The sequence below is a fragment of the Nothobranchius furzeri genome, chromosome 2, assembly GCF_043380555.1.
Source record: "Nothobranchius furzeri strain GRZ-AD chromosome 2, NfurGRZ-RIMD1, whole genome shotgun sequence".
NCBI lineage: Eukaryota > Metazoa > Chordata > Actinopteri > Cyprinodontiformes > Nothobranchiidae > Nothobranchius > Nothobranchius furzeri.
In genome coordinates, this window is record NC_091742.1 from 3,161,906 (window position 1) to 3,183,786 (window position 21,881).

Genomic DNA, 21,881 nt, shown 5'->3' on the forward strand with positions numbered 1-21,881 from the left:
CCCCAGCTCGGTGTGTGTGTGTGTGTGTGTGTGTGTGTGTGTCCTTCCCCAGCTCGGTGTGTGTGTGTGTGTCCTTCCCCAGCTCGGTGTGTGTGTGTTTGTGTGTGTGTTTGTGTGTGTGTGTCCTTCCCCAGCTCGGTGTGTGTGTGTGTGTGTGTGTGTCCTTCCCCAGTCAGGTCTGGTGTCTTCCCCTGCTCCTTTCTGCTCCTCCTCTCAATTACACCTGCTCCTCGTCTCCTATCACTCCAGCCCCAGTGTATAAAATCCAGTCCTTGTCTCAGTGTTGTGTCGGTCCATTGTGGTATTCTGTCAGTCTTCTCGTGTCTCTAGTGTTTTTGGATCTCGTGTTCAGTAATTGGACATTTTTGGATTTTTGGCTCCCAGCCTTTGGATTTATTTTATTTTTCTTGGTTCATCCTAAATAAAGGATTTTTTCTTAATCTTCATCCCTGCCTTGTGTCATCCTGGGTATCTGCATTTTGGGTCATAACGATCTCCTGGCTCATATCGTGACAACTTTCCAACTAACCAGAAGCATCTTGGTTGGGTTCAAGACACAAGGTGTTGAGAGCAATTCGGTTCCCTATTCAAACATGAAGAGCCATCAGAGTGACTGCAGAGCACAGGTGTACTGATTATTTAGTTAAAACACAGAAAACCAGATTTTCACATTTATTTAAACCCATACAACAGCTGTCTTTCACTCACTGTTTTAATTTAAGCTTTCGGTTTTGTATTTTTCCAGAAAATATCACAAGTTTCCTTCACTCTGGCTCTGCTACTTGATTTCTGAAAAGGAGTGATGTGTCTCAAGTCAAAAGAGGCATTTCAAGCTCTCAGGCGAGAAAGGAACCGTTACGCTCAAGCTCCTGACCCTGGGCAAACCCATTAACGCACCGCTGAAAGGGCCAGCAGGAAACCGTCCAAAAACCTGCAGTGCCGAGCCAGAACCACAGCTGACGGGGTCGGGATCGCTAAACTTAGGCGACATACATCTGCATAAGTCAACACATGTTAAAGTACACAAGCAAATAAACACACAGAGATTAAGGCCCATTTTACAGTCTCGCTCGCAAACACACAGGATTTTTCACACCTTCTCAGGACAATCTTTCATTTCAAGAGATGGTTTGTGTGCAACAACAGTGTGAGGCTCTGACTAATGAGTAAACAAGTATGTTTCAATATTGGCTTCCAAATGACATCCAGTCGGCCAGTAATGGATGTGTACATTTAACTCCGACTGGATTTCCTAAAAGATGTAGCCTGTTTCAGACAGGATGTGAATCACTGTTGCAACACTCCACCACTCACACAGCTATCTCCAGTGAGTAATGATTTATTGGAAAAGTTCTATCTGTGGCTGATGGAGTGCATGATGACATAACTTTGAGGAACATTCAGCTGCATCTACATTCAGGAAAACTTTTTCTTCTTCTTTCTGGGAAAATTAAATCCCAAACTCAGCTTGACGGGGATGCAAAAACACCCTGAAAAAATCAGCTCTACATGAATTTTTTCAGACAGTTCCAATCCTGTTGCAGATGGAAATATAAACATTTTTATTCTTTTATTTTCATGAAACATTTTGAAGCAATTTGTTGCCTTGTTTACTAGTTGAAACACTGACAGGGAATGTTTAGCTGTGCATTATTAGCTTCCACCATCTGTTCCTTCTCAGCATCCTATTCACAAACAGGGTTCTGCAAACAGTTCCTACTTGTTTAAGGTCCCCGAGAGAACACACACACACGCACAGGGAGACCATGCAAACTCCTTGCAGAAAGACCCCAGACCAGGGTTTGAACCCAGGACCTCCTTGCAGCAAGGCAACAGCGCTAACCACAGCGCCACTGTGCAGCCCTGTGTCTTATATTTTTTCTTTGTGTATATAAAACAAAAACAAGTGAAAAGAGGTATCCTTGATTTTAACGTGCCTCAGCGAAAGAAAAATGGGTTTGAATCCACTGCAATTATCACCTCTCAACTTTTGGTTTTATATGTCAACTTGTAGATGTGAATGGCTACTTTTTAAATTGCTCTACAATAAGTTTTTATTGTAAAATAGCATCAACAGAATGGTAACATTTTTTGGACATCCGTCCATCCATTTTCTTAACCCACTTTTACACACAGGGTCACAGATGACACCTAAGGACAATTAAGATTAACCAATCAACCTGCCAATTATGTTTTAGGAATGAGGGAGGAAGCCGGCGTACCCGGAGAGATCCATCCATACACATGCAAGCTCCTTCCAGAGAGACCCCAGGCCGGGATGCAAACCCAGAACCTCCTTGCTTAAGGCAACAGCGCTAACCACTGCACCACTGCACCACTGTGCAATCCAATTTTTTTTACATTTATTTGCAAAAACTGATCTGACACCTGTTCTTTTCCCTGACATACCTGCCCCATTTTTAGGGCAACAATCCAGTACAAGCTACGTTTCCTGATTTCTTTTTCCATGACAGAGATACCGCAATCTCTCAAGGGACAACCAATATACTTTAACTGCATGTTACAAACAGTGCAGCTATTTGCAAACCAGATTCTTTTTGCCATAGCAGGTCACTGAATAAACGTTGTTTTACTAAGTGCGATTGATCAACATTCCTTTGCAACAACAACACTAGTACTACAGCAAGTCAAGACTACCAAAAAACGCCACTAACATTTAAAAAAACAACAACAACACTAGTTATAATGCTATTTTTCTACAAAGTCTCTATAGACACATGACCCAAACTAAAACAACCCAAAAAGCATCATTAGTTTCAGCTGCTTTTATTTTGAAAAATTACAGGGTAAACAAAGCAGTCATATGATCTAGGTAAAATGAGGCCTCATTTCATTTCACTTTATTTATAAAGGCCCTTCTGCAACCTTATCAGATGCCCAAGGTGCTGAACAACACAAGAAGCAATAAGAAACACATGTAAAACAGTTTAAAACAACAAAAAAAGCATTAAACACAATAAAGAGATCACATTACGTCCTGGACAATAGAGCCATGCTATGACAGCTGCTGTTAGAAAGCTATAACTTAAAATGCGTTTTAAACGGGACTTGAAAATCTGACACCAGTCAGGAATTTTTTTTTAAATAAAGCAACTTCGATTTGAGGCTTCGTATACATGCCCCTTTTGCCCTCGGTACAAGCCTTGAAGCCTCTGATTCTTTTCCCCCAGCAATAATGATCATAAAAAAGGCTCAAAGCTTAGCAACAGCTATGCTTACTGACTTTTGATGTAAGGTTATTTCAGAGAGAACACAAATTTACACTTCGGGCTCAAAAGGACCAAAAAATGGTTCTTTTTTCTTATAATGGGTAACTTATAGCCAACAACAGCCCACAAGGTGAAACGTCAGACTTAAAAAGGCAGAACCAACACATTTCCTTTGCTAAAATATGCAGTGAATAAAAGTATATTTGAAAAATGACAGAGTTTTTATTAATTTGCAGGTAAACTGCAAATAAATTTCCAGCTGTTGCACACAAATTTTCACAGGGAGCTTATAAATTAAATTCCTCATAGAGCTATTTTGGAGTCTTTACATCTTGTTTAACTTACCTGCTCATGTTTTGTGAGACGTGTCTTATTATGGATGTCAGAAGAGACTAAGTTGAATTGATGTTTCTCAGCCAGCAGCCTTAGTAAGATGACCACCGTCCGGCTGCCGCACTTCCCCACACGATTATAAACCACCTGACTGGGGAACGGGAGCACCTGCAAGTATAAACAGAGGAATAAAGTCTGAGATAACTATATCCACTTCATGAAGCTGTTTAGATATGCCGTTACTTATTTATGTGTAGTTGAATTAGGCTGTGAAATGTTTCTAAATGGAAATGAAGGCAGAAAACTAAACTAAAAAGAGAAAACTGAAGAAATCAAATATTTTTTCATGTTTATTTTTCCAGTTTGGACTCGCAACAAAGAGTGTGCAGAGTCCAGACATGCATGTGCATTTTCTTCACCTGCTCATCATTCAACTGAAAAAACTCATGCATTACAAACTAAAGCACACACACACACACACACACACACACACACACACACACACACACACACACACACACACACACACACACACAATCTAAAGCAAGTTGCAAAAATGACTCACCAGCTCAAAAAGCACCTCAGCTCTGATTCAGTAACTTAAAAAAACCTCTGCTCTTAAGGGAGGAATTGGAGACTTGCATGCATGGAACAAGTGTGGTCATTTTAGCAGCAATGGACTAATTCAGCAATTATCCCTAAAGGTCCACAAGGTTTATACAAGTGGAAAGCTATGTAAGCACATTTAGCAGGAGAGTGACAGACACCGGTAACGTCATGGTCTGTGGGTTCTTGTTGATGCTTTGCTTTTTGAAATTTCTCTACGTTAACATCCTCAGTCCGCTCCAGACAGAATGGAGGTGCTTTACAAAAGGATTGAAACCTTCCAAAAGCAATCAACCGCCCCAAAACGTTCAGCACTGTCCAGTGACCCATGAGATATTCTGGTAACAGGTAAACAAATACATTCACAAACCCGAAAGCTGAATGTTTATATCAGAGCAGTTTCACATCTTCGTCACTTTTCACACTGCAGATCTCAGCGTGGATTTAATGCAAACTGTGAGACTTCCTCCTGTCTTCTCTAAAATCAACAGAACCACCCAAATACAAAATATGTAGAAGCTTCTCAGGACTTAAAAAGAAAATGTGATGGATTCAAAAGAATCTGAAAAGCTGCTAATATCAGTAACATGTTATTTCTGTATCAATCTATTTCCCAAGAATTCAAGAGAGATGAAGGAATTTCACATCGACTGGTTTTCACACAATGTAATAAAACTCTTGGATCACCAGCAGGCTGGACTATTGCAACGGTCTTTTGCCTGGTCTTCCCAAAAAAGCTGTGAAGCAACTGCAGCTTATACAGAATGCTGCTGCTAGGGTTTTAACAAGAACCAAGAGAACCGAGCACATCACTCCTGTTCTCAATCTCTACACTGGATACCAGTAAACTACATGATCAATTTCAACTTGTTTATAAATACCTCAATGGCATGGGGCCAAAATACAAGTCAGATCTCTTTCAGGTACATACGCTCAGCAGGGCTCTGAGATCATTAGGAAACAGTCAGCTGGTAGAACCCGGGTCAGAACCAAACAGGGTGAAGCTGCTTTTAGCTACTATGCTGCTCACAGATGGAATCAGCTTCCTCATGACCTCAAATGTGCCCCAACTCTAGAAAGTTTTAAATCTAAATTGAAAACCTTCATGTTTTCATCAGCCTTTGAATGAATATTCTTATGCTGCACCTTCTGCACTGTAACTGCTCAGACTTTCACTTTGCTTCTTTTTTAATTGTATTTTCTCTCACATTTATGGGGCCAGAGCGGGCGACATTAAATCTTACCTGAAACTGCTGGCTAAGCATAAATACTGTAAGATTGTTATTCACGCTGGCGGTAACGACACCTGGTTATGCCAATCGGAGGTCACTAAAATGAATGCTGCTTCGGTGTGTAAGTTTGCCAAAACAATGTCGGACTCCGTAATTTTCTCTGGCCCCCTGCCTGATCGGACCAGTGACGACATGTTTAGCCGCATGCTGTCCTTCAACCGCTGGTTGTCTAGGTGGTGTCCTGAAAACAACGTGGGCTACATTGATAATTGGAAAACTTTTTGGGGAAAACCTGGTCTGATGCGGAGAGACGGCATCCATCCCTCTTTGGATGGAGCAGCTCTTCTTTCTAGGAACATGGCCAGTTTTATTAGTCCTCCATGACAACCCATGGTCCAGACCAGGAAGCAGAGTCGTAGTTTAACCCACCCCTCTGCAGCTTCTGTACTGTTACCCACCCACTACCCCATAGAGACAGTGTCCTGCCCACGGCCAAAACCACACAGATTAAATATCAGGCTTAATAAAGCAAACCATGGAAATCTCATAAATATTAGAACAAATTCAACTGAGCAGAAAATTTGAAAAATTAAATGTGGGTTGTTGAACATTAGATCCATTTTTTCTAAGACTTTGTTAGTTAATGACTTGATTTGTGATAATCAGATCTCTTTGCTCTCTCTCACAGAATCCTGGCTGCAGCAAGAGGACTATGTTAGCTTAAACGAGTCGACTCCTTTTAATTATTTAAATCATCATATTGCTCGAAGTACAGGGCGAGGAGGAGGAGTAGCAACCATTTTTCATTCAGACTTATTAATCAATCCCTTACCAATTAATAGCTGCAGTTCGTTCGAACATCTTATTCTTAGTTTTCCTAATCCAGATTGCAAAACTGTAAAACCACTCTTGTTTGTAGTTTTGTATCGTCTACCAGGCCCTTACTCTGAGTTTTTGGATCAGATCTCTGATTTTTTATCTGATTTGGTGCTAAATACTGATAAGGTCATTGTAGTGGGGGATTTTAACATTCATGTGGACATTGAAAATGATAGCCTCAATGTAGCCTTTAGTAATATCTTAGACTCAATTGGTTTTACTCAAAGAATAGATAGCTCCACCCACTCCTGCCATCATACATTGGACCTTGTGCTGACTTATGGCATAGAGTGTGAGGAAATAACAATCTTTCCACATAATCCAGTCCTCTCTGACCACTTTCTGATAACCTTTGAGTTTTTTATAACTGAGTTCTCGAGACATGAAAGTAAATTTCACTATAATCGGTCTCTATCTGACAACGCAGTTGCATCTTTTATATCAACTGTTCCATCTTTACTGTCCTCAGCATCTCAGAGGAACGTAGCAGAGGGCAATATTTTCAGTTCTAGCCCTCACAAATTGATGCTTTAGTTCATCATTTTAATTCCTCTTTACGTGTGGCATTAGATGATGTTGCCCCTTTAAAAAAGAAGGTAATTAGGGACAGAAAGTTGGCTCCCTGGTTTAATTCTCATTTACGAGCCTTAAAACAAAACTCTAGGAAATTGGAGAGAACATGGCGCTCTACGCACCATGAGGAGGCCTACCTATCCTGGAAAAATAGTCTTGCGCTTTATAAAAATAAGCTTCGACAAACTAGAACTGCTTATTTTTCAGCACTAATTGAGGAGAATAAGCATAATCCTAAATTTATTTTCAGTACAGTTGCTAAACTTAAACAGAATCATAGCTCTGAGCCATCTATTCCCTTAGCCCTCAGCAGTAATGACTTTATGGGATTTTTCACAAGTAAAATGAATTCTATTAGAAACAAAATCTTTAGCATCCTCACTAATGCGATTTCTTCTTCCTCAGTAAGTGAGGCAGCATCAGAGGTGACTGTAGAACCTCATCTGTGCTTGAACCGTTTTGATCCAGTTGAGCTTTCAGAGTTATCAAAAATATTAGCTTCATCTAAACCTTCAACTTGCATTTTGGATCCACTCCCAACCAAATTATTTAAAGATGCATTTCCTTTGGTTACTGCCCCCATTCTAGATATAATCAATCTATCCTTAGTAAATGGGTATGTACCACAAGATTTTAAGGTTGCTGTAATCAAACCTTCACTTAAGAAGCCTTCTCTGGATCCAGATGACCCAATGAATTATAGACCAATATCTAACCTTCCATTTTTATCCAAAGTCTTGGAGAAAATAGTGGCCATCCAAGTATGTGAGCATTTAAACACTAATGATCTGTTTGAGAAATTTCAGTCTGGTTTTAGAGAGTATCACAGCACTGAAACTGCGTTAGTGAGAATTACAAATGATATTCTCATGGCCTCAGATAAGAATCTTGTGTCTGTTCTAGTCTTGTTAGATCTAAGTGCTGCCTTTGACACAGTTGATCACAATGTTCTTAAAAGCTTGAACATGTTGTAGGGATCAAAGGAGCAGCGTTAGGCTGGTTTAAATCCTACCTGTCTGACAGATTTCATTTTGTAAAAGTACACGACAAATCTTCTTCATACTCCAGGGTTAATTGTGGAGTACCACAGGGTTCAGTGCTTGGACCAATTCTTTTTACTATATATATGCTCCCAATTGGTAAAATCATTAGACAGCATGGGATAAACTTCCACTGTTATGCTGACGATACTCAAGTTATATTTATCCATTAACCCTGATGAACCTAATCGGTTGGGTAGATTACAGGCTTGTCTTGAGGACATAAAAAATTGGATGACTCTAAACTTTTTGCTTTTAAATCAAGACAAAACGGAAGTTCTCATCTTTGGACCAGAAATCCAGAAAAGGAAATTGCTTAGTCAATCACCTAAACTGAATGGCATTAAATTTGTCTCAGAGAACAAAGTAAGGAACCTTGGTGTAATTTTTGCCGAGGACATGTCATTCAAATTTCAGGTAAATCAGGTTTGTAGGATCTTCTTTTTCCACCTTCGGAATATTGCTAAGATTAGAAGAATCCTTTTCAGGAGTGATGCTGAAAAACTAGTTCATGCATTTATTACATCAAGACTGGATTACTGTAATTCATTACTCTCAGGAAGTCCACAGAATGTAGTTAAAAGTCTTCAGCTTGTCCAAAATGCTGCAGCTAGAGTTCTGATGAGAATTAAAAAGAGAGATCATATCTCTCCTGTTTTAGCTTCCCTACATTGGCTACCTGTTAAATTCAGAATAGATTTTAAGATCCTTCTTTTCACATATAAAGCTCTTAAAAATCAAGGTCCATCATACATCAGTGATCTGATTGTTCCATACGTTCCTAACCGAGCACTTCGCTCTCATACTACAGGTTTACTGGTTGTTCCCAGAATATCTAAAAACAGGATAGGAGGCAGATCTTTTAGTTATCAGGCTCCTCTCCTGTGGAACCAGCTCCCAGTCTTAGTCCGTGAGGCAGACACCTTGTCTACTTTTAAGAATAGGCTCAAAACATTTTTATTTGATAGGGCTTATGGTTAAAATCTGATGTTAGCCTAAATCTGGACAAGTGGGGGAGTAGAGGGAGGTGGAGTGTACAGTCGGTAAAAACGGCTCTCCCTTGCCCTGCCTCCAACATGCCTCCATCTAAAAAGGCTTCGTTATCCAGAGTTATCTCTGTAGTTATGCTGCTATAGGCTTAGACTGCTGGAGGATACACAGACCACGTTTCACACTCTACTACTTTCTTCTACAGTCTGCTCTTTAACTGTATTATTTCCTGCTATTTCAGCTGTTAACTTTATTTTTTCTCTAAGTGTTTTTCTCCCCAGTGGAAGCTTCGGTGATCTTCTGCTGAGCTGTGGTGCCCTCATGGAGGGGGCAGTCGGCTAGCACACTGCTGCTAACCACTTAAAACATTCTCCCTCTCCTGATAATAACTTTTTGTTTCCTTGACGTTGGATGTGCTACTACTAGTTTACCCGTTTAATTATAGATCCACTAGGATAAATACAATAAAGTTTATCACTCACCAAATAGAATATTTACTAAGCAATCACGGTGTAACCATGGACACATTGCTTGGTGTGTGTGTGTGTGTGTGTGTGTGTGTGTGTGTGTGTCTGCTCTGTCTTCTCGATCCCCAGTGAGTCGTGGAGGATGGCTGCTTATACTGAGCCAGGATTCTCTCGAGGTTTCTTCCTGTTAAAAGGGAGTTTTCCTCTCCACTGTCGCTGCATGCTTGCTTAGTATGAGGATTGCTGTAAAGTCACTGACACTAGTCAGTGACTTGATGCAATTTGCTGGGTTCCTTATATAGGAAAAATTATTTCTGATTGGCTTAATGAACTGACCTGAATTGAAAAGTTTATTATGTGAAGTGCCTTGAGATGACTCTTGTCGTGATTTGGCGCTTTATAAATAAAATTGAATAAATTGAATTCATTTTAATGACGTTGATATTTTTGCTAATGGAAAGCACATTGAATTGCTTCTGTGTATGAAATGTGCTAGACAAATGAAGCTGCCTTGCCTTACGCTGCATCTTCTACACTGTAACTGCTCACCCTTTAACTTAGTCCTTTTATCTGTTTCTTATATCTGAAATGAATGTGTGTATTTTAATTGTGCATGTGTTGATATTGATGTTCTTGCTATTCTTGCTAATGGAAACAATATTGACACGCCTCTGTGTATGAAATGTGCTAGACAAATAAAGCCACCTTGCCAATAGAAAATTGCAAGAATTTTTTACATTTTAGTGATTTCATGCTTGTTCTGAAGTCTGAGACAACTTGTTTAATTGATTTTGATTAATATTATAATCAAAGCAACAGTTAACAGCAAAACAAAAACCATATACAGTTCTTAAGAGTTTTCTGTTCATGTCTCTTTCTTAGGTAGGCATTTAAATGTTTAAATAACAAGTCACAGCTAAGGTTCCTTACAGTTTGCTTAGGGTTAGGGTTGAGAAAGCCTAGGGCATTAAATTGCTGTTAAATATACATCTAAAGTTTTATCTTTTAAAAGACGCTTTTCAAACTTAACAAAAGCATTGCTGGCAAACATGCCTCAGCTTGAATGTTTTACTGAATGTTAAAGCAAACCTACAGGCCAAATACAACAAAACGTCAATTATACTTGCTTTGCAACGAAATTTAGGTCAAATAAGGGATGGTTTTCTTGGACAGCCATCCAACATTCTTTAGTGCTTTAGCCAAATAACAGTGGGCAGCTCAGATTGTGACATTTTAAAGGTGGGTGGAAAACATGCAGAAGATCATTCCTCGCTGATATAATCAAAAATGTGTCAAACTACTAACATCTGGCTGCTTATTAACACTGGAACAACTGAAAAGATGCTACAAAATGACCAAGTGTCCCATTTCAACTGATGATAATAAAGAAGGTGTCTCTTTATTTGATATTAGTTTTATTAAATCTGTTAAAATCTAAATCTAATCTAAATCTAAAAATGTCTGCAGTTAATGAAAACAATATAATTATATGTTATTTTATTATATAACCTTAACATGAAACATTCACTAGATTTGCCTACTCAGTTGTTTTTTGACATAAATATCTCATTGTCCATTCAGATGGCAGCAAAAGGCATCTAGACGAGTAAGATAATATTTGGACTGAATGAACGAGGTGATCTGAGTATTTCAGAAACTGGTTTTGACCTACAACCATCTATTGAACATACAAGGAATTGTCAGCTAATCCAGTGAATAGTAACATGGCTGGAAATGCCTTCTTGTGATCCATCCATCCATCCATCCATTTATTTTCATCCGCTTATCTGGAGTCGGGTCGCGGGGGCAGTAGCCTAAGTCGAGAGGCTCGGACTTCCCTCTCTCCAGCCACCTGGGCCAGCTCTCCCGGGGGAATCCCAAGGCATTTCCTAGCCAGGTGAGAGACATAGTCCCTCCAATGTGTCCTGGGTCTCCCTTTTGGCCTCCTCCCAGTTGTACGTGCCCGGAAAACCTCACCAGGAAGAAGTCCAGGAGGCATCCTGACCAGATGCCTGAGCCATCTCAACTGGCTCCTCTTTACAGGAGCCTTCTTGTGATCAAAGACCAAAATACAGAAAAGTTCCAGACGACAGAAAGGCAACAATATATCAAAGAACCATTGGTTGCAACCAAAGTTTGCATAGTACCATCTCTGATTCTTGAACTGTGGCGAATTTGTGAAATGGTAGCAGAAGACCACATTGGGTAACAATCCTGTCAGCAAAAAGCAAAAAACAGACACATTTACACTGATCTCCAACATCAGACATTCAGATGGTTGGGTCAGAACTTAGTGTCAATGACATGAAAGCATAGATTCATCCAGCCTTGTATCAACAGTTTACACTGATGCTGGTGGTAAGATGCTGAGGATATTTTCTTGGCCCCTAGTTTAAACATCACAGCCTCCTTGAGAATTTTTGCTGACCATGTCCATCCCTTTTTGACCATAGTGGACCTATCTTATTACAGTTGCCACCGGCAGGCCCACAGCTCAAATAAACTCAGTCCAACCTGCCCATCTCAGTCCAACCCCACCAATTCTTCCTGCCAAACCTTCAAAAGAATCCACGTGGGAATGTGTCAATCATCACAACTATCAGACACTCTTCCATCCTCCTGTAGAAGTTTCTACGGAAGCGAGCACCAGCTATCAGTGCTAAGTCAGGCTTAATACATCCTTCTGTAAACTTCTCTAATGCTCTGAGGCAATGTTTATGTTTTGGTCGAGGAAGAGGGGACAATCTAAGCATTTCCTGTTAACAATGAGCAGAAAAAAAAAAAGTCATAGCTGTGATGGTGTGAGAGCGGATCATTTAAAAAAAAAGAGAAAAAAAACTATAATGTAAACTTCATCTACATGAAATACATGTCTATATTATAGCTGAACAAATTCACTGTGAACTCTGAGAATGTTAAAAAACTCTAACCAGAGTGTAATGAATTAGATTACGTGTTATTTAATGAGCCATATGGCGTGGGATTCCATAGGAAATATGAAATCCACCTTAAAGATCTGTGAGTTATTTAAACCAGAAATTGGAACTTTTGAATGCAGGGATTAGATAACCACTATGTATTCACTCAGAGACAACAGAAGAAAGAGAGTCAAGTTTAAAAGTTAAGAATTTTATTACTAACAAATTAAACTAGACTGACTTTAAAACTAAATGTATGGTGTAACTAAAGTGGATGAGACGGTGAATGGATGACGTGTGATGTAATCAGAACCAGCAAATCCGAAGAAGTGATTTGTTCCGATGTGAACTGAAGGTGATGTCTTCGCATTAAGCTTTGGTTTGGAGGTCCATAAACAAATGAGACACCATCATGTCGGTCTACATACCCTGAGCGGAAGTCCCCGTCTAGATCAGGAGGTGTAAAGGTCGAGCTTGACCTTATGGAGCCGGAGCCTGTAGAAGAAGCCACGGCAACTGACCACCCGTCCTGGGATACGTCCGGGTCACGGCAATTTGTTGGCGTCTGGTGAGACCCAAACCTGGGTCTGGATGGTTCAGCTTTTATTCTGACAGGAACTGTTGCCGCAGTTGGTGTAGCGACAAATTTTTCAGCTTGTCGTTGGTTCTTTCGGTTAAAGAGTTTTAGATCAGGATTGGCCACTCCGTCACTTTCTCTGGAACACTTTGAACTGGCGTTAGAGCTGACGTGGCATAGTTTTATACTTCGGATGTTATGGTTTATTGTCGAATGAAACATTACCAAACACCATCAAAACCACGCCTCCGTCAGATCTGTCAGATTCTGATTGGATCAGTGAAAGGAATGTGTTATGTCTTTTTAACGCTACGTGAAATGAGTCCTGTTGGAACACTTAAAGTCACAGTACTTATTATTTCTATAGGATTATAATTAATATTTTGATTTCACAGATCAGTCACATCTTATTTATTGACTAACACTTTGATGGATTAGCTTTATTAAAATAGAGTTCTTTGATTAATTAAAAGAAAAGAGTTCATTCTTCATTCTTCTGTTGAGCTGAAAATAAGCAGGTTAGAAGGAATGCATGAGACCTTGAGACTGTCTCTCATGCAGACTAGTCTTGAGCAAAGAAGGGAAAAAAACTGTCATTCCGTTCTGTTACAAGAGGCATAAAAACACAGAAAGGACATTCCAGCTGCATTCCAGCTGCCACACACAAAGTGTCATAACTCTATTCTAGAACACGTGTGGTTTTTCCATACACTCTCATTTACGTTGCACGTACAACTCCAGTTCCAATCATTGCCTTACCGTTTGCCAGAACCGCAGCTTTCTAATAGTGTGGAGACATAAGTCAGCGACTGCAATTCCAAATCAGTTCCAACTGCAGGGGCATATCAACATAACGGATAATAAGAGACGGGGCTGACGCACCGCTCGCCGCAAACATTGTATTAACAGTCATGCTGGGATATGAGACAACAGCTAAAAGGAGTCCATCAACGTTTGTAAATAATTTACACCAATTGTCAGGCGTGTCGCAGCATCTGGAGGTTGAATGTACAGTAATAACACCTGTCAAGATGATGCTGTGGCTACATGTGGCAGGGCTCTTCTCTTATCAAGCCACTGTTTAAACGAAGGGAACTGACATGGGTTAGTAACAATGGTGACTGATTTAAAGATGTGTAAGTGTGCAAAGGCCTGTTTTAGTTTTAGTTATATCTTGTGAACTACTAGACAGACTTTAAATGAGTCGATTACTCATTTAATCAATACATTTTCAGTGGTCTCTAGTAGGAGTAAATGACTTGTAAATCGTTTTCGGGTAGAAAAAATATAGCTGTGCACCATTTTTCGGACGTACGAGTTGCTCACATCACAGCTGATCTTCAGACGGCAGGTTTTGGAGTCTTCTTTCCTGATATTTGGACATCTCACCCCAGATTGGATAACAACAATGTGGACCGAAAGCAACTATTGGACAATCCAATTGTCGGACTCGCTGAGCCACACTTCCCTTGGTCGCACTCACATATTTAAAGAGTAACTAAACCCCCAAATAACTTTTTTTTGCTAATTAACTGTATAATTGGGTCTTTACAAATACAATCTTTCTGTTTGTGTGCATTTTTGACATGTTTGTGTAAACTTAATTAAATCTAGAATCTAGGTCTGAAAACGTCTTAGTGCTGCCTCCTGTGGCAGAACAGCGGCTACTGCATTTTAAACTTGTGATTGACTGGTTCTGGTAAAATGTCACGTCATCGGTACAGTCTCCTCCCACTCCCCCTCCCTTACAGGATGGAAATTCCCCACACTTGGCCATGCCACTCTGTGCCTCCTGGCAACGCCCACTTTCATGGCATTTTTCAGATCTTGACTAGAGGTGGAGTTACGTTTTCTGATGGTGTGCAGTCCCTCTTTAAGCAACAGAACACCACTGGTGTGAGAGGTTCTCCACTCAATAATATCAGAAGGAGAAACAGCTACCACTTCATCTTTAGGACAAACTTCTAGAGTCCCAAAAAGAATGACGCCATTTGAAGTCACTGACAACAAAAGTCATCTGAACCTAGAAAGCGGCAACTGGTGTTAGAGCTATCTTGTTTCATCTGGCACTGCGGATTTCTGGTTCCGGCAGAAGCGTCTCAGGGAAGATACCTGTATCATAACTGTGTTCGTGTTAAAAAAACTAGCTTGTTTGCAGATTTGCTATAACAGCTTTAAAAACGTTCTAACATAGTATAGCTGTAAACATTTAGTGGTAATAAAAAATAAAACAAAAAATCAAAAAAAGAATGAAGCGGTTCTCTTGCATTTGTCTAAAAACCTCAGCCAATAACACGGCTTGGACCGAAATCAACGATTGGACCATCCAGATGTCTGTCTCACCGAACCACAGCACTTCCACCTTTACCTGGGTCCTCCACTCATAACGTGCACCCATGCATTTTGCAACAGAACACCACTGGTGTGAGAGGTTCACCACTCAATAATATCAAAAGGAGAAACAGCTGGCTGCTACCACTTCAACTTTAGGACAAACTACCAAAAAGAAAAACGCCAGCAACAGACAACAGAAGACGATTGGACCTAGAGAATGGAGTTTAGCACTCTCTTGTTTACTGTAGTAATGCGTGGCAGACGTGGCTCAGGGGTGAAAGCTGACAGCAGCGGTGATAGACTCGTGTTCATGTTTGTATTTAAAAGCTAGCTTGATTTGTAGATTTGCTATGCAGCTTTAACTGGTTCTGCACCGTCCTTTAAAATATTACCATCAACATGTGGAGTGAATCCAAATCAAGATGGCCACCATAGCTAACAGCCAACAATAGATATTGAGCTAAAGTTTGTGGTGGTACTGGCTGTCCAAATTTTTTGCATATTTTTTATTTTACAAAGTACTGCAATAGTTACTTGCCTAACACTTCACTACACATACTTCAGTGCTACACAAACCTTTTGCCTAAAGATTTGGCATTAACCATGTTTATCTGATGGCAGAATGTCTCATGAACCACTGAACAGATTGCCCTGAAACTCCCTGACAGTACATCTACAACTGACCAAGTTTTGGAGTCAGTCCCAGTCCACCATGGCTAATCAACATTAGAAAACACAAGTTAGGACAGCTGAGTCATTTAAAACACATAATTTAACACCATAATTTCTCTACACAGTAGGATCTCAATTTGAAATGAAGTTTGTAACTATCAAACAGTAGAATCTGTCAACAATCTGAAAAAAAAGGAGTAGAACGAGGAGCAGCTGCGTTGATTAACAGAAATGGAAAACAGGTGTGAGGGCAGAGGGAGCACAGAGCAAGCACGTTGTTGCAAAGGGAACTAATACAACTCAGACTAGGGCCCAATCCCAATACTTGTACTTCCACCTTTGCACCCTTCAATAGTGAGTTCTTGGCCAGGGGTGCGAGCGCATAGGGTGTCCCAAATCTCAAGTGTGGAAGATGACTACGCCCGCTTTTGCACCCCTGCAGAACTACAAAGGCGGAGCTGCACCATAAGGTGGAGCTGCACCAGAGTCAACCCCACCCATTCACGCAAACTCAGCCTAGCCCACTGACTTCCGTTTTTGTTTTCAACTTTATCGCAAACTGACCTGACCCACATGAATTACGGCTGTTACTAGTTTACAGTCGTTAATGCAATGTTCTGTGCTCCAATTAAACAAGATAAATATAACTTGCTACATGACAAAGTCTGAATATATCCCGAAATAAAAAAGTTTCTCGTAGCGAATATCTGCCCACAGCCGCTCTAACAAAAGTCATGTACGGCAGCATGTACCCTATCCCTGTGGGTTCTGGTAGTCCAGTGGCAAGATCATCTGACTCACGATTTGCTTACACCTCAGCTGATGCTGGTTCGATTCCCGGTGGGGTCAGCAACAATCTATTCAGCCAGCTGAAACATTTAATTTGTTCATATTTTAGTTGTAATGTTCATTTTCAGCAAAATATTTATGTCTCTACAAGTTCTTTGAATTTGGTCGTTCCTAAACAGCATTTTAGTTGAAACTCTGCTCACAGATGGACTCACACTGGCTAAATAAACGAATGAATAAATAAAAAAAACACATTAGTCATTATATGTTAAACGGCATACCAATAAATTGTTGTAAACATAGTACTGGCAAGTGTAGCTAGAAATGAGGAAAAGAGATTATAGAATATTTCCACTGCTGGGAGGCGAACCTGCGCAAAACTGCATGTCAACCTGACACCATCACCACTACACCACATCTGACAAAACTGAGGTGGCGTTACATTTTATTATGTTATTTGGTGTGTCTTTGTAGATGGGATGTATGATTTTTCTGGCGGTGTCTCAGTAGAAGTCATTTCAGAAATAATTTGTCAGAAAATTCACAGAATATCCAGATTTGAGAACCAAGACCAGACCCGCTTTGGGGGAGGAGACCAAATTGAAGCTGAGATGGGAAGAAAATGCATGAATGAGGCCAAAAATGGCTTTGGCGTGTTTCTTATGAGGAAATGACAATATAACATGATTAAAAGTTCCAAAAGTTAGATTTTTAATTATATGGAACCTTTACAAAAACTGTTCAATTCACTTCTCAACTCCCTCCTCAATCTTGCATTTTTTAGCTATAACACCCTCTTTGGTTCCAGAATGCTATAAAGTCTGACAACTGGAAGGAATTGGACTGACTCCGATAGAATGGGCGGGGCTGATTCTGGAATGGGCGGGGCTGACTCTGGTGCAGCTCCACCTTCTGGTGCAGCTCCGCCTTTGTGGTTCTGCAGCGAGCACCACTTGCCCCTGATCCACACTTCACCCAAGTCTGCATCAATTTAGACCCAATCTCAATACTCACACAGCAAAGTGCACTTGGACAAAGTGTGCAGTAGGGTTCGAGTGCGTAGTACACAAGTGTGCAAATAATTGGCGAATTGAGACAGGTAGCATCATCGATCGCAACGCATGCCGGGATGCTGGTCGAAGTGAAACTTTTCTTAAAAACCTTTATTAATAACTTTAAAACAAACAACAAAGCAATTTTTTTCTAAATAAATGTTACTTCATTGCTGCTTTGTTTACAACATTCAGAGCATAGACTAATCATCCTAAAATGAACTAATTTCATTAGAAAAGACGTATTTTCAGAAAATTAACTTGAGCCTTTTCTCCCGCAGCAATGACTTGTGGGTAATTCCCTTGCCCGAGATCCGCATCGTTGCGGACTTGGATGAAGTGCAGATTAAGGGTGCAATGGGGGCGTGGTCAACTTCTGCACTTAAGAATCGGGACACACCTACGCACTTGCACCCCTGGCCGGGAATGCGCAATTGAAGGGTGCAAGTGCAAGTATTGGAATTGGGCCTTGGACTTTGGGCAAGGGTATTACCCACAACCCATTGCTGCATTGGAATTTTAAGAAGAAGGCGGAGCAATGGCCCAAGAGCTTTTTTCTGAAAATATGTATTTTCAAATGAAAAGACATTCATTACTATTATGTTTATTCATGCTCTGAATGTTTTAGATTAAGATTTAATGTGGACAGGAAATAATGTAAATTTAGTCCAAAAATTGTTTGAAAGTTGTTAATAAAGATTAAAAAAAAATCCCGGTTAATGACGCATTGCTTCCTGTCCCCATTCAGCACACTTGTGTACTACGCACTCGAAGCCTTATGCACCTCCTCTAAGTGCACTTCACAGAAGGGCGTAGGGTGCAGTGCGAGGATTGGGATTGGGCCAATAAACAAAATCCAGAAATTAAAGAGGCCCAAAAACAGATACAACTAAACTGGAATTCCCAAAAACAAACTGACTACAAAACACCATAAAAGTGTGATTTAACCCTTGAAATGGCATTCTTGTAAAGGTCTGAAAATATGGGGCTTCAAAAATGTGTTTCTTTTTGCTACTACCAGTGTTTGTTTGTATTTAAGTACTCAAAATCATTGCCTTAATTAGTGTCCTCTGGTTTAAAAAAATGTTTGTGCAGTTGAAAAAATGGCAGAAGTGTCACAAATGTGCTTCAGTGTTTCCAAAGAAATTACAAATACAGACCTTTGTAGACCCAGATGAGCCATTATACTCAAAAAGAAATGTCTGCAGAAATATGAAAACAGAGTTTATAGAATGAGTAGAATTGAACAGAATGGAACTGGCTAATCGTATTTTTGTTTTTAATGGTGGAAAACTCTGAAAATAAAGAGGAAAAAACATCCTCTTCAGTTTGACATAAGTGACACTTCACTGGGTGGATGAGGCTGCATGAAACAGTGATGTGGCTGCTTGGGTTGTCAGCGGTCAGAACATGTTTTCATACACATTTACTGACAAGAAAAACACATATGTGACCTGAATAAATTTAACAAATGCTCTCATGAGCTGGAAGCAAACCTCACATCCACCCGTACTCAGACCCGATGAGAGGAAGAGAGTGGAAGCTTAATAACTAAGGGAGCGCGGTAAAAATGAAGTCACTTCACTGATTAATCAGGCTGATAAACAAGCAGAGCAGTCGGCACAGAGAGGAAGGGTAGATAGTGCTGCAGCTGGATGGACACAAAGACCCTGTGTCAGCTCTGCGTGTGTGTGTGTGTGTGTGTGTGTGTGTGTGTGTGAGTGTGTGTGTGTGTGTGTGTGTGTGTGTGAGAGAGAGAGAGAGAGAGAGAGAGAGAGAGAGAGAGAGAGAGAGAGAGAGAACTCAAAGCTTTACTGTAGCTCTGAAGCTTGTTTTTAGAGAGTTAGCATCTTTTAGGCAGACCTGACCTCTAACCTGTTCAGAGTTAATAAGTTTTCATTTAAGGACAAATAATTAGGGGCATGAAATAGTACTCACTCTAGGAAGAGGATGTCCGTGGTCATCCAGATATGTGGATTCTCCTGCAAGAACAAACACGTGTGTTAGAAAACCTTGTAATCCAATGAGACTCAGCAGAAGCAACATCTTATACTAAAGCAGAAATCTGGTTTTGTCCACTTTTCAGCTACTAAATATGATTTATGTTTTAGAAACCCTTGAAGTTCTGACCCTAATCTGTGATATAATGTAGGCAAGACATCAGTTTTTTTTTCTGTCTAGCACACTCCTTTGAGCAAATGGTATGTTTGATTGGTTGCAAGTAAACAAGAGACAACAGCACAATGTCACAATGGCCCAATAAATACATGCATGTATCTGAAAAACAGGAGAAAGCTGAGGAATGAAGAAAAGCCACATTAGTAGAGGAAATGGTGCATTAGACAGGAAATACCCAATTTGTTGCCTTCATGCATTTAAAATGTAACAAACCCAAACTTGAGGACACTACTGCTATCTCTTCATGACAGTTCTGCAGAACTGCAGACTTAGCACCAATTTCCTTTTTGTTGACTCATTCTAGGGGTTGCGGTCGCCTTTCGACCCGCTTTCCTAATCTCGACCCAAGACTCAGACGGCAACCGTTTTCTTACTTCGGAGTCATCCTATGTGTCACATTCAGGTTGTAAAGAGAAGAAGGGAACAGAAAAATAAACAAGAATGGAGAACGTGTGTGGGAAGGGGAGTTCAAATAAACTATAAAAAGAGGAAATATGACATAAGACAACAGCCTTCCCTTGTGTCTCTGAAATACAATCCAGGATGCAGATGAAAGTGAAGCAAATAAATCCACGAACTCTCACGCTGATTTATGTCCAACCAAAGCTTTCCTCTGGGCACACACATTGATGCTTTTTCAGATGCTTCAGCTGTAAATATATGATTTGTTAGAACTGTTTAGAAGTTAAAAGGCCTTGCCTGAACATGTTAGAACAAAGCTGTAGTAGCTTCCTCATTAATTCATCTGACGCTGATCTTTAAACGCTAACACAGCTGCGCTATGCTCACCCTCAGGTGTTGTTTTTGACCTAAAGTATCTTTTCATCTGCTGCTTCTGTTTTGTGGCATTACATCGTTTTCCTGAGGAATGAAGAGGGAAGCGCATGTTTGCAGCTGTCCTCTAAGGCATTTCAGGTCAAGGCAGGGTGAGGATACGGAGAGGCAGACGTCTCTGAGCCTTCCTCTGCCATCCATCACAGATACCCCCCCCCCCATCCAATAACCACCAACACCGCCAGCATGACCTTCGCCCAAGCCCTCCCTTCCTCCTGTGTGTGCTTCTCATTAACTTTTTGGACAGATTGGAACAAATTTCTTTTTCCTGGGCACGAGGCTTGTAAAAGTCGACAGCTCCCCCCCCCCCACCCCCACCGAGAGAAAATTTTTATTAAAGAGCCACTGTACAATGTTCTGTACTCACCGACCCTATTGTCTAATGGCACTACATAAAGTATTTAACTTTTTTTTTAAGTAAAAATAGATTTTAAACTTTAAGCTAGAGCTTTAACATTGATCTCAGTGATTGTTCACTTAGAAATTTAACCAGTTTCATTTGTAACACTACTCTGCCGCCCTCTGCTGACCAAAAATTTCACTAGGTTTTTGTGGAGCTTCTAGGGGCCGCTCTTTACCAGTTTTATGGCAGTTAGTTGTAATGCTAGTGTCCAACAGTGTAGATCAGGGGTGGGCAATCCCAGTCCTCGAGGGCCGCTGTCCAGCAGGTTTTACTTGTTTCTCTGCTTAAACACACCTGGTTTGAATCGACTAGTGATTAACAGGCTGCTGCAGAGCCTGATGAGCTGCTGAACAGGTGATTCATCTAGGAATCAGGTGTGTTGGGGCAGGTAAACAACTAAAACCTGCTGGATAGCGGCTCTCAAGGACCAGGATTGCCCAACCCTGGTGTAGATCTTTCTACTTCATGATTTATTTTAGTATTAGTTGGCTCTTGTTAATGTTAGCTCATTGTTAGCGCTAGCTATAGCAGGGTTGTTTAAGACATTTGTTATTCCACTTTCAACCAGTAGGGTGGATAAGCAGGAAACTGCTCAATGTTACTTTGAGAAGTACCAAAAAATATCCCAAAACTTACTTGGTATCCAGCAAAGGCTTAACTTTAAACAAGATGACTAGGCTATGACCTGTTTCAGGTTCATTTGCTCTGAAAGATGAAAATGATTGGAATTCAAAAACTAGATAAACTGCAGTCTGCTTTTCGAATGGGGAGCTT

At 40.4% G+C, this 21,881-nt stretch overlaps 1 protein-coding gene across 1 annotated transcript in view; it reads right to left on the reverse strand.

The window, feature by feature from the left end:
* Positions 1-21,881, reverse strand: part of LOC107377561 (uronyl 2-sulfotransferase) — an 85,856-nt gene that overhangs the window by 22,476 nt on the left and 41,499 nt on the right. Inside the window, exons 2-3 of the mRNA XM_015947236.3 lie at positions 19,631-19,674; positions 3,576-3,731 (exon numbers count right to left, since the gene is read on the reverse strand). Of these exons, the coding sequence (XP_015802722.3) occupies positions 3,576-3,731; positions 19,631-19,674 (200 nt within the window). The remainder of the gene's footprint in view (positions 1-3,575; positions 3,732-19,630; positions 19,675-21,881) is intronic.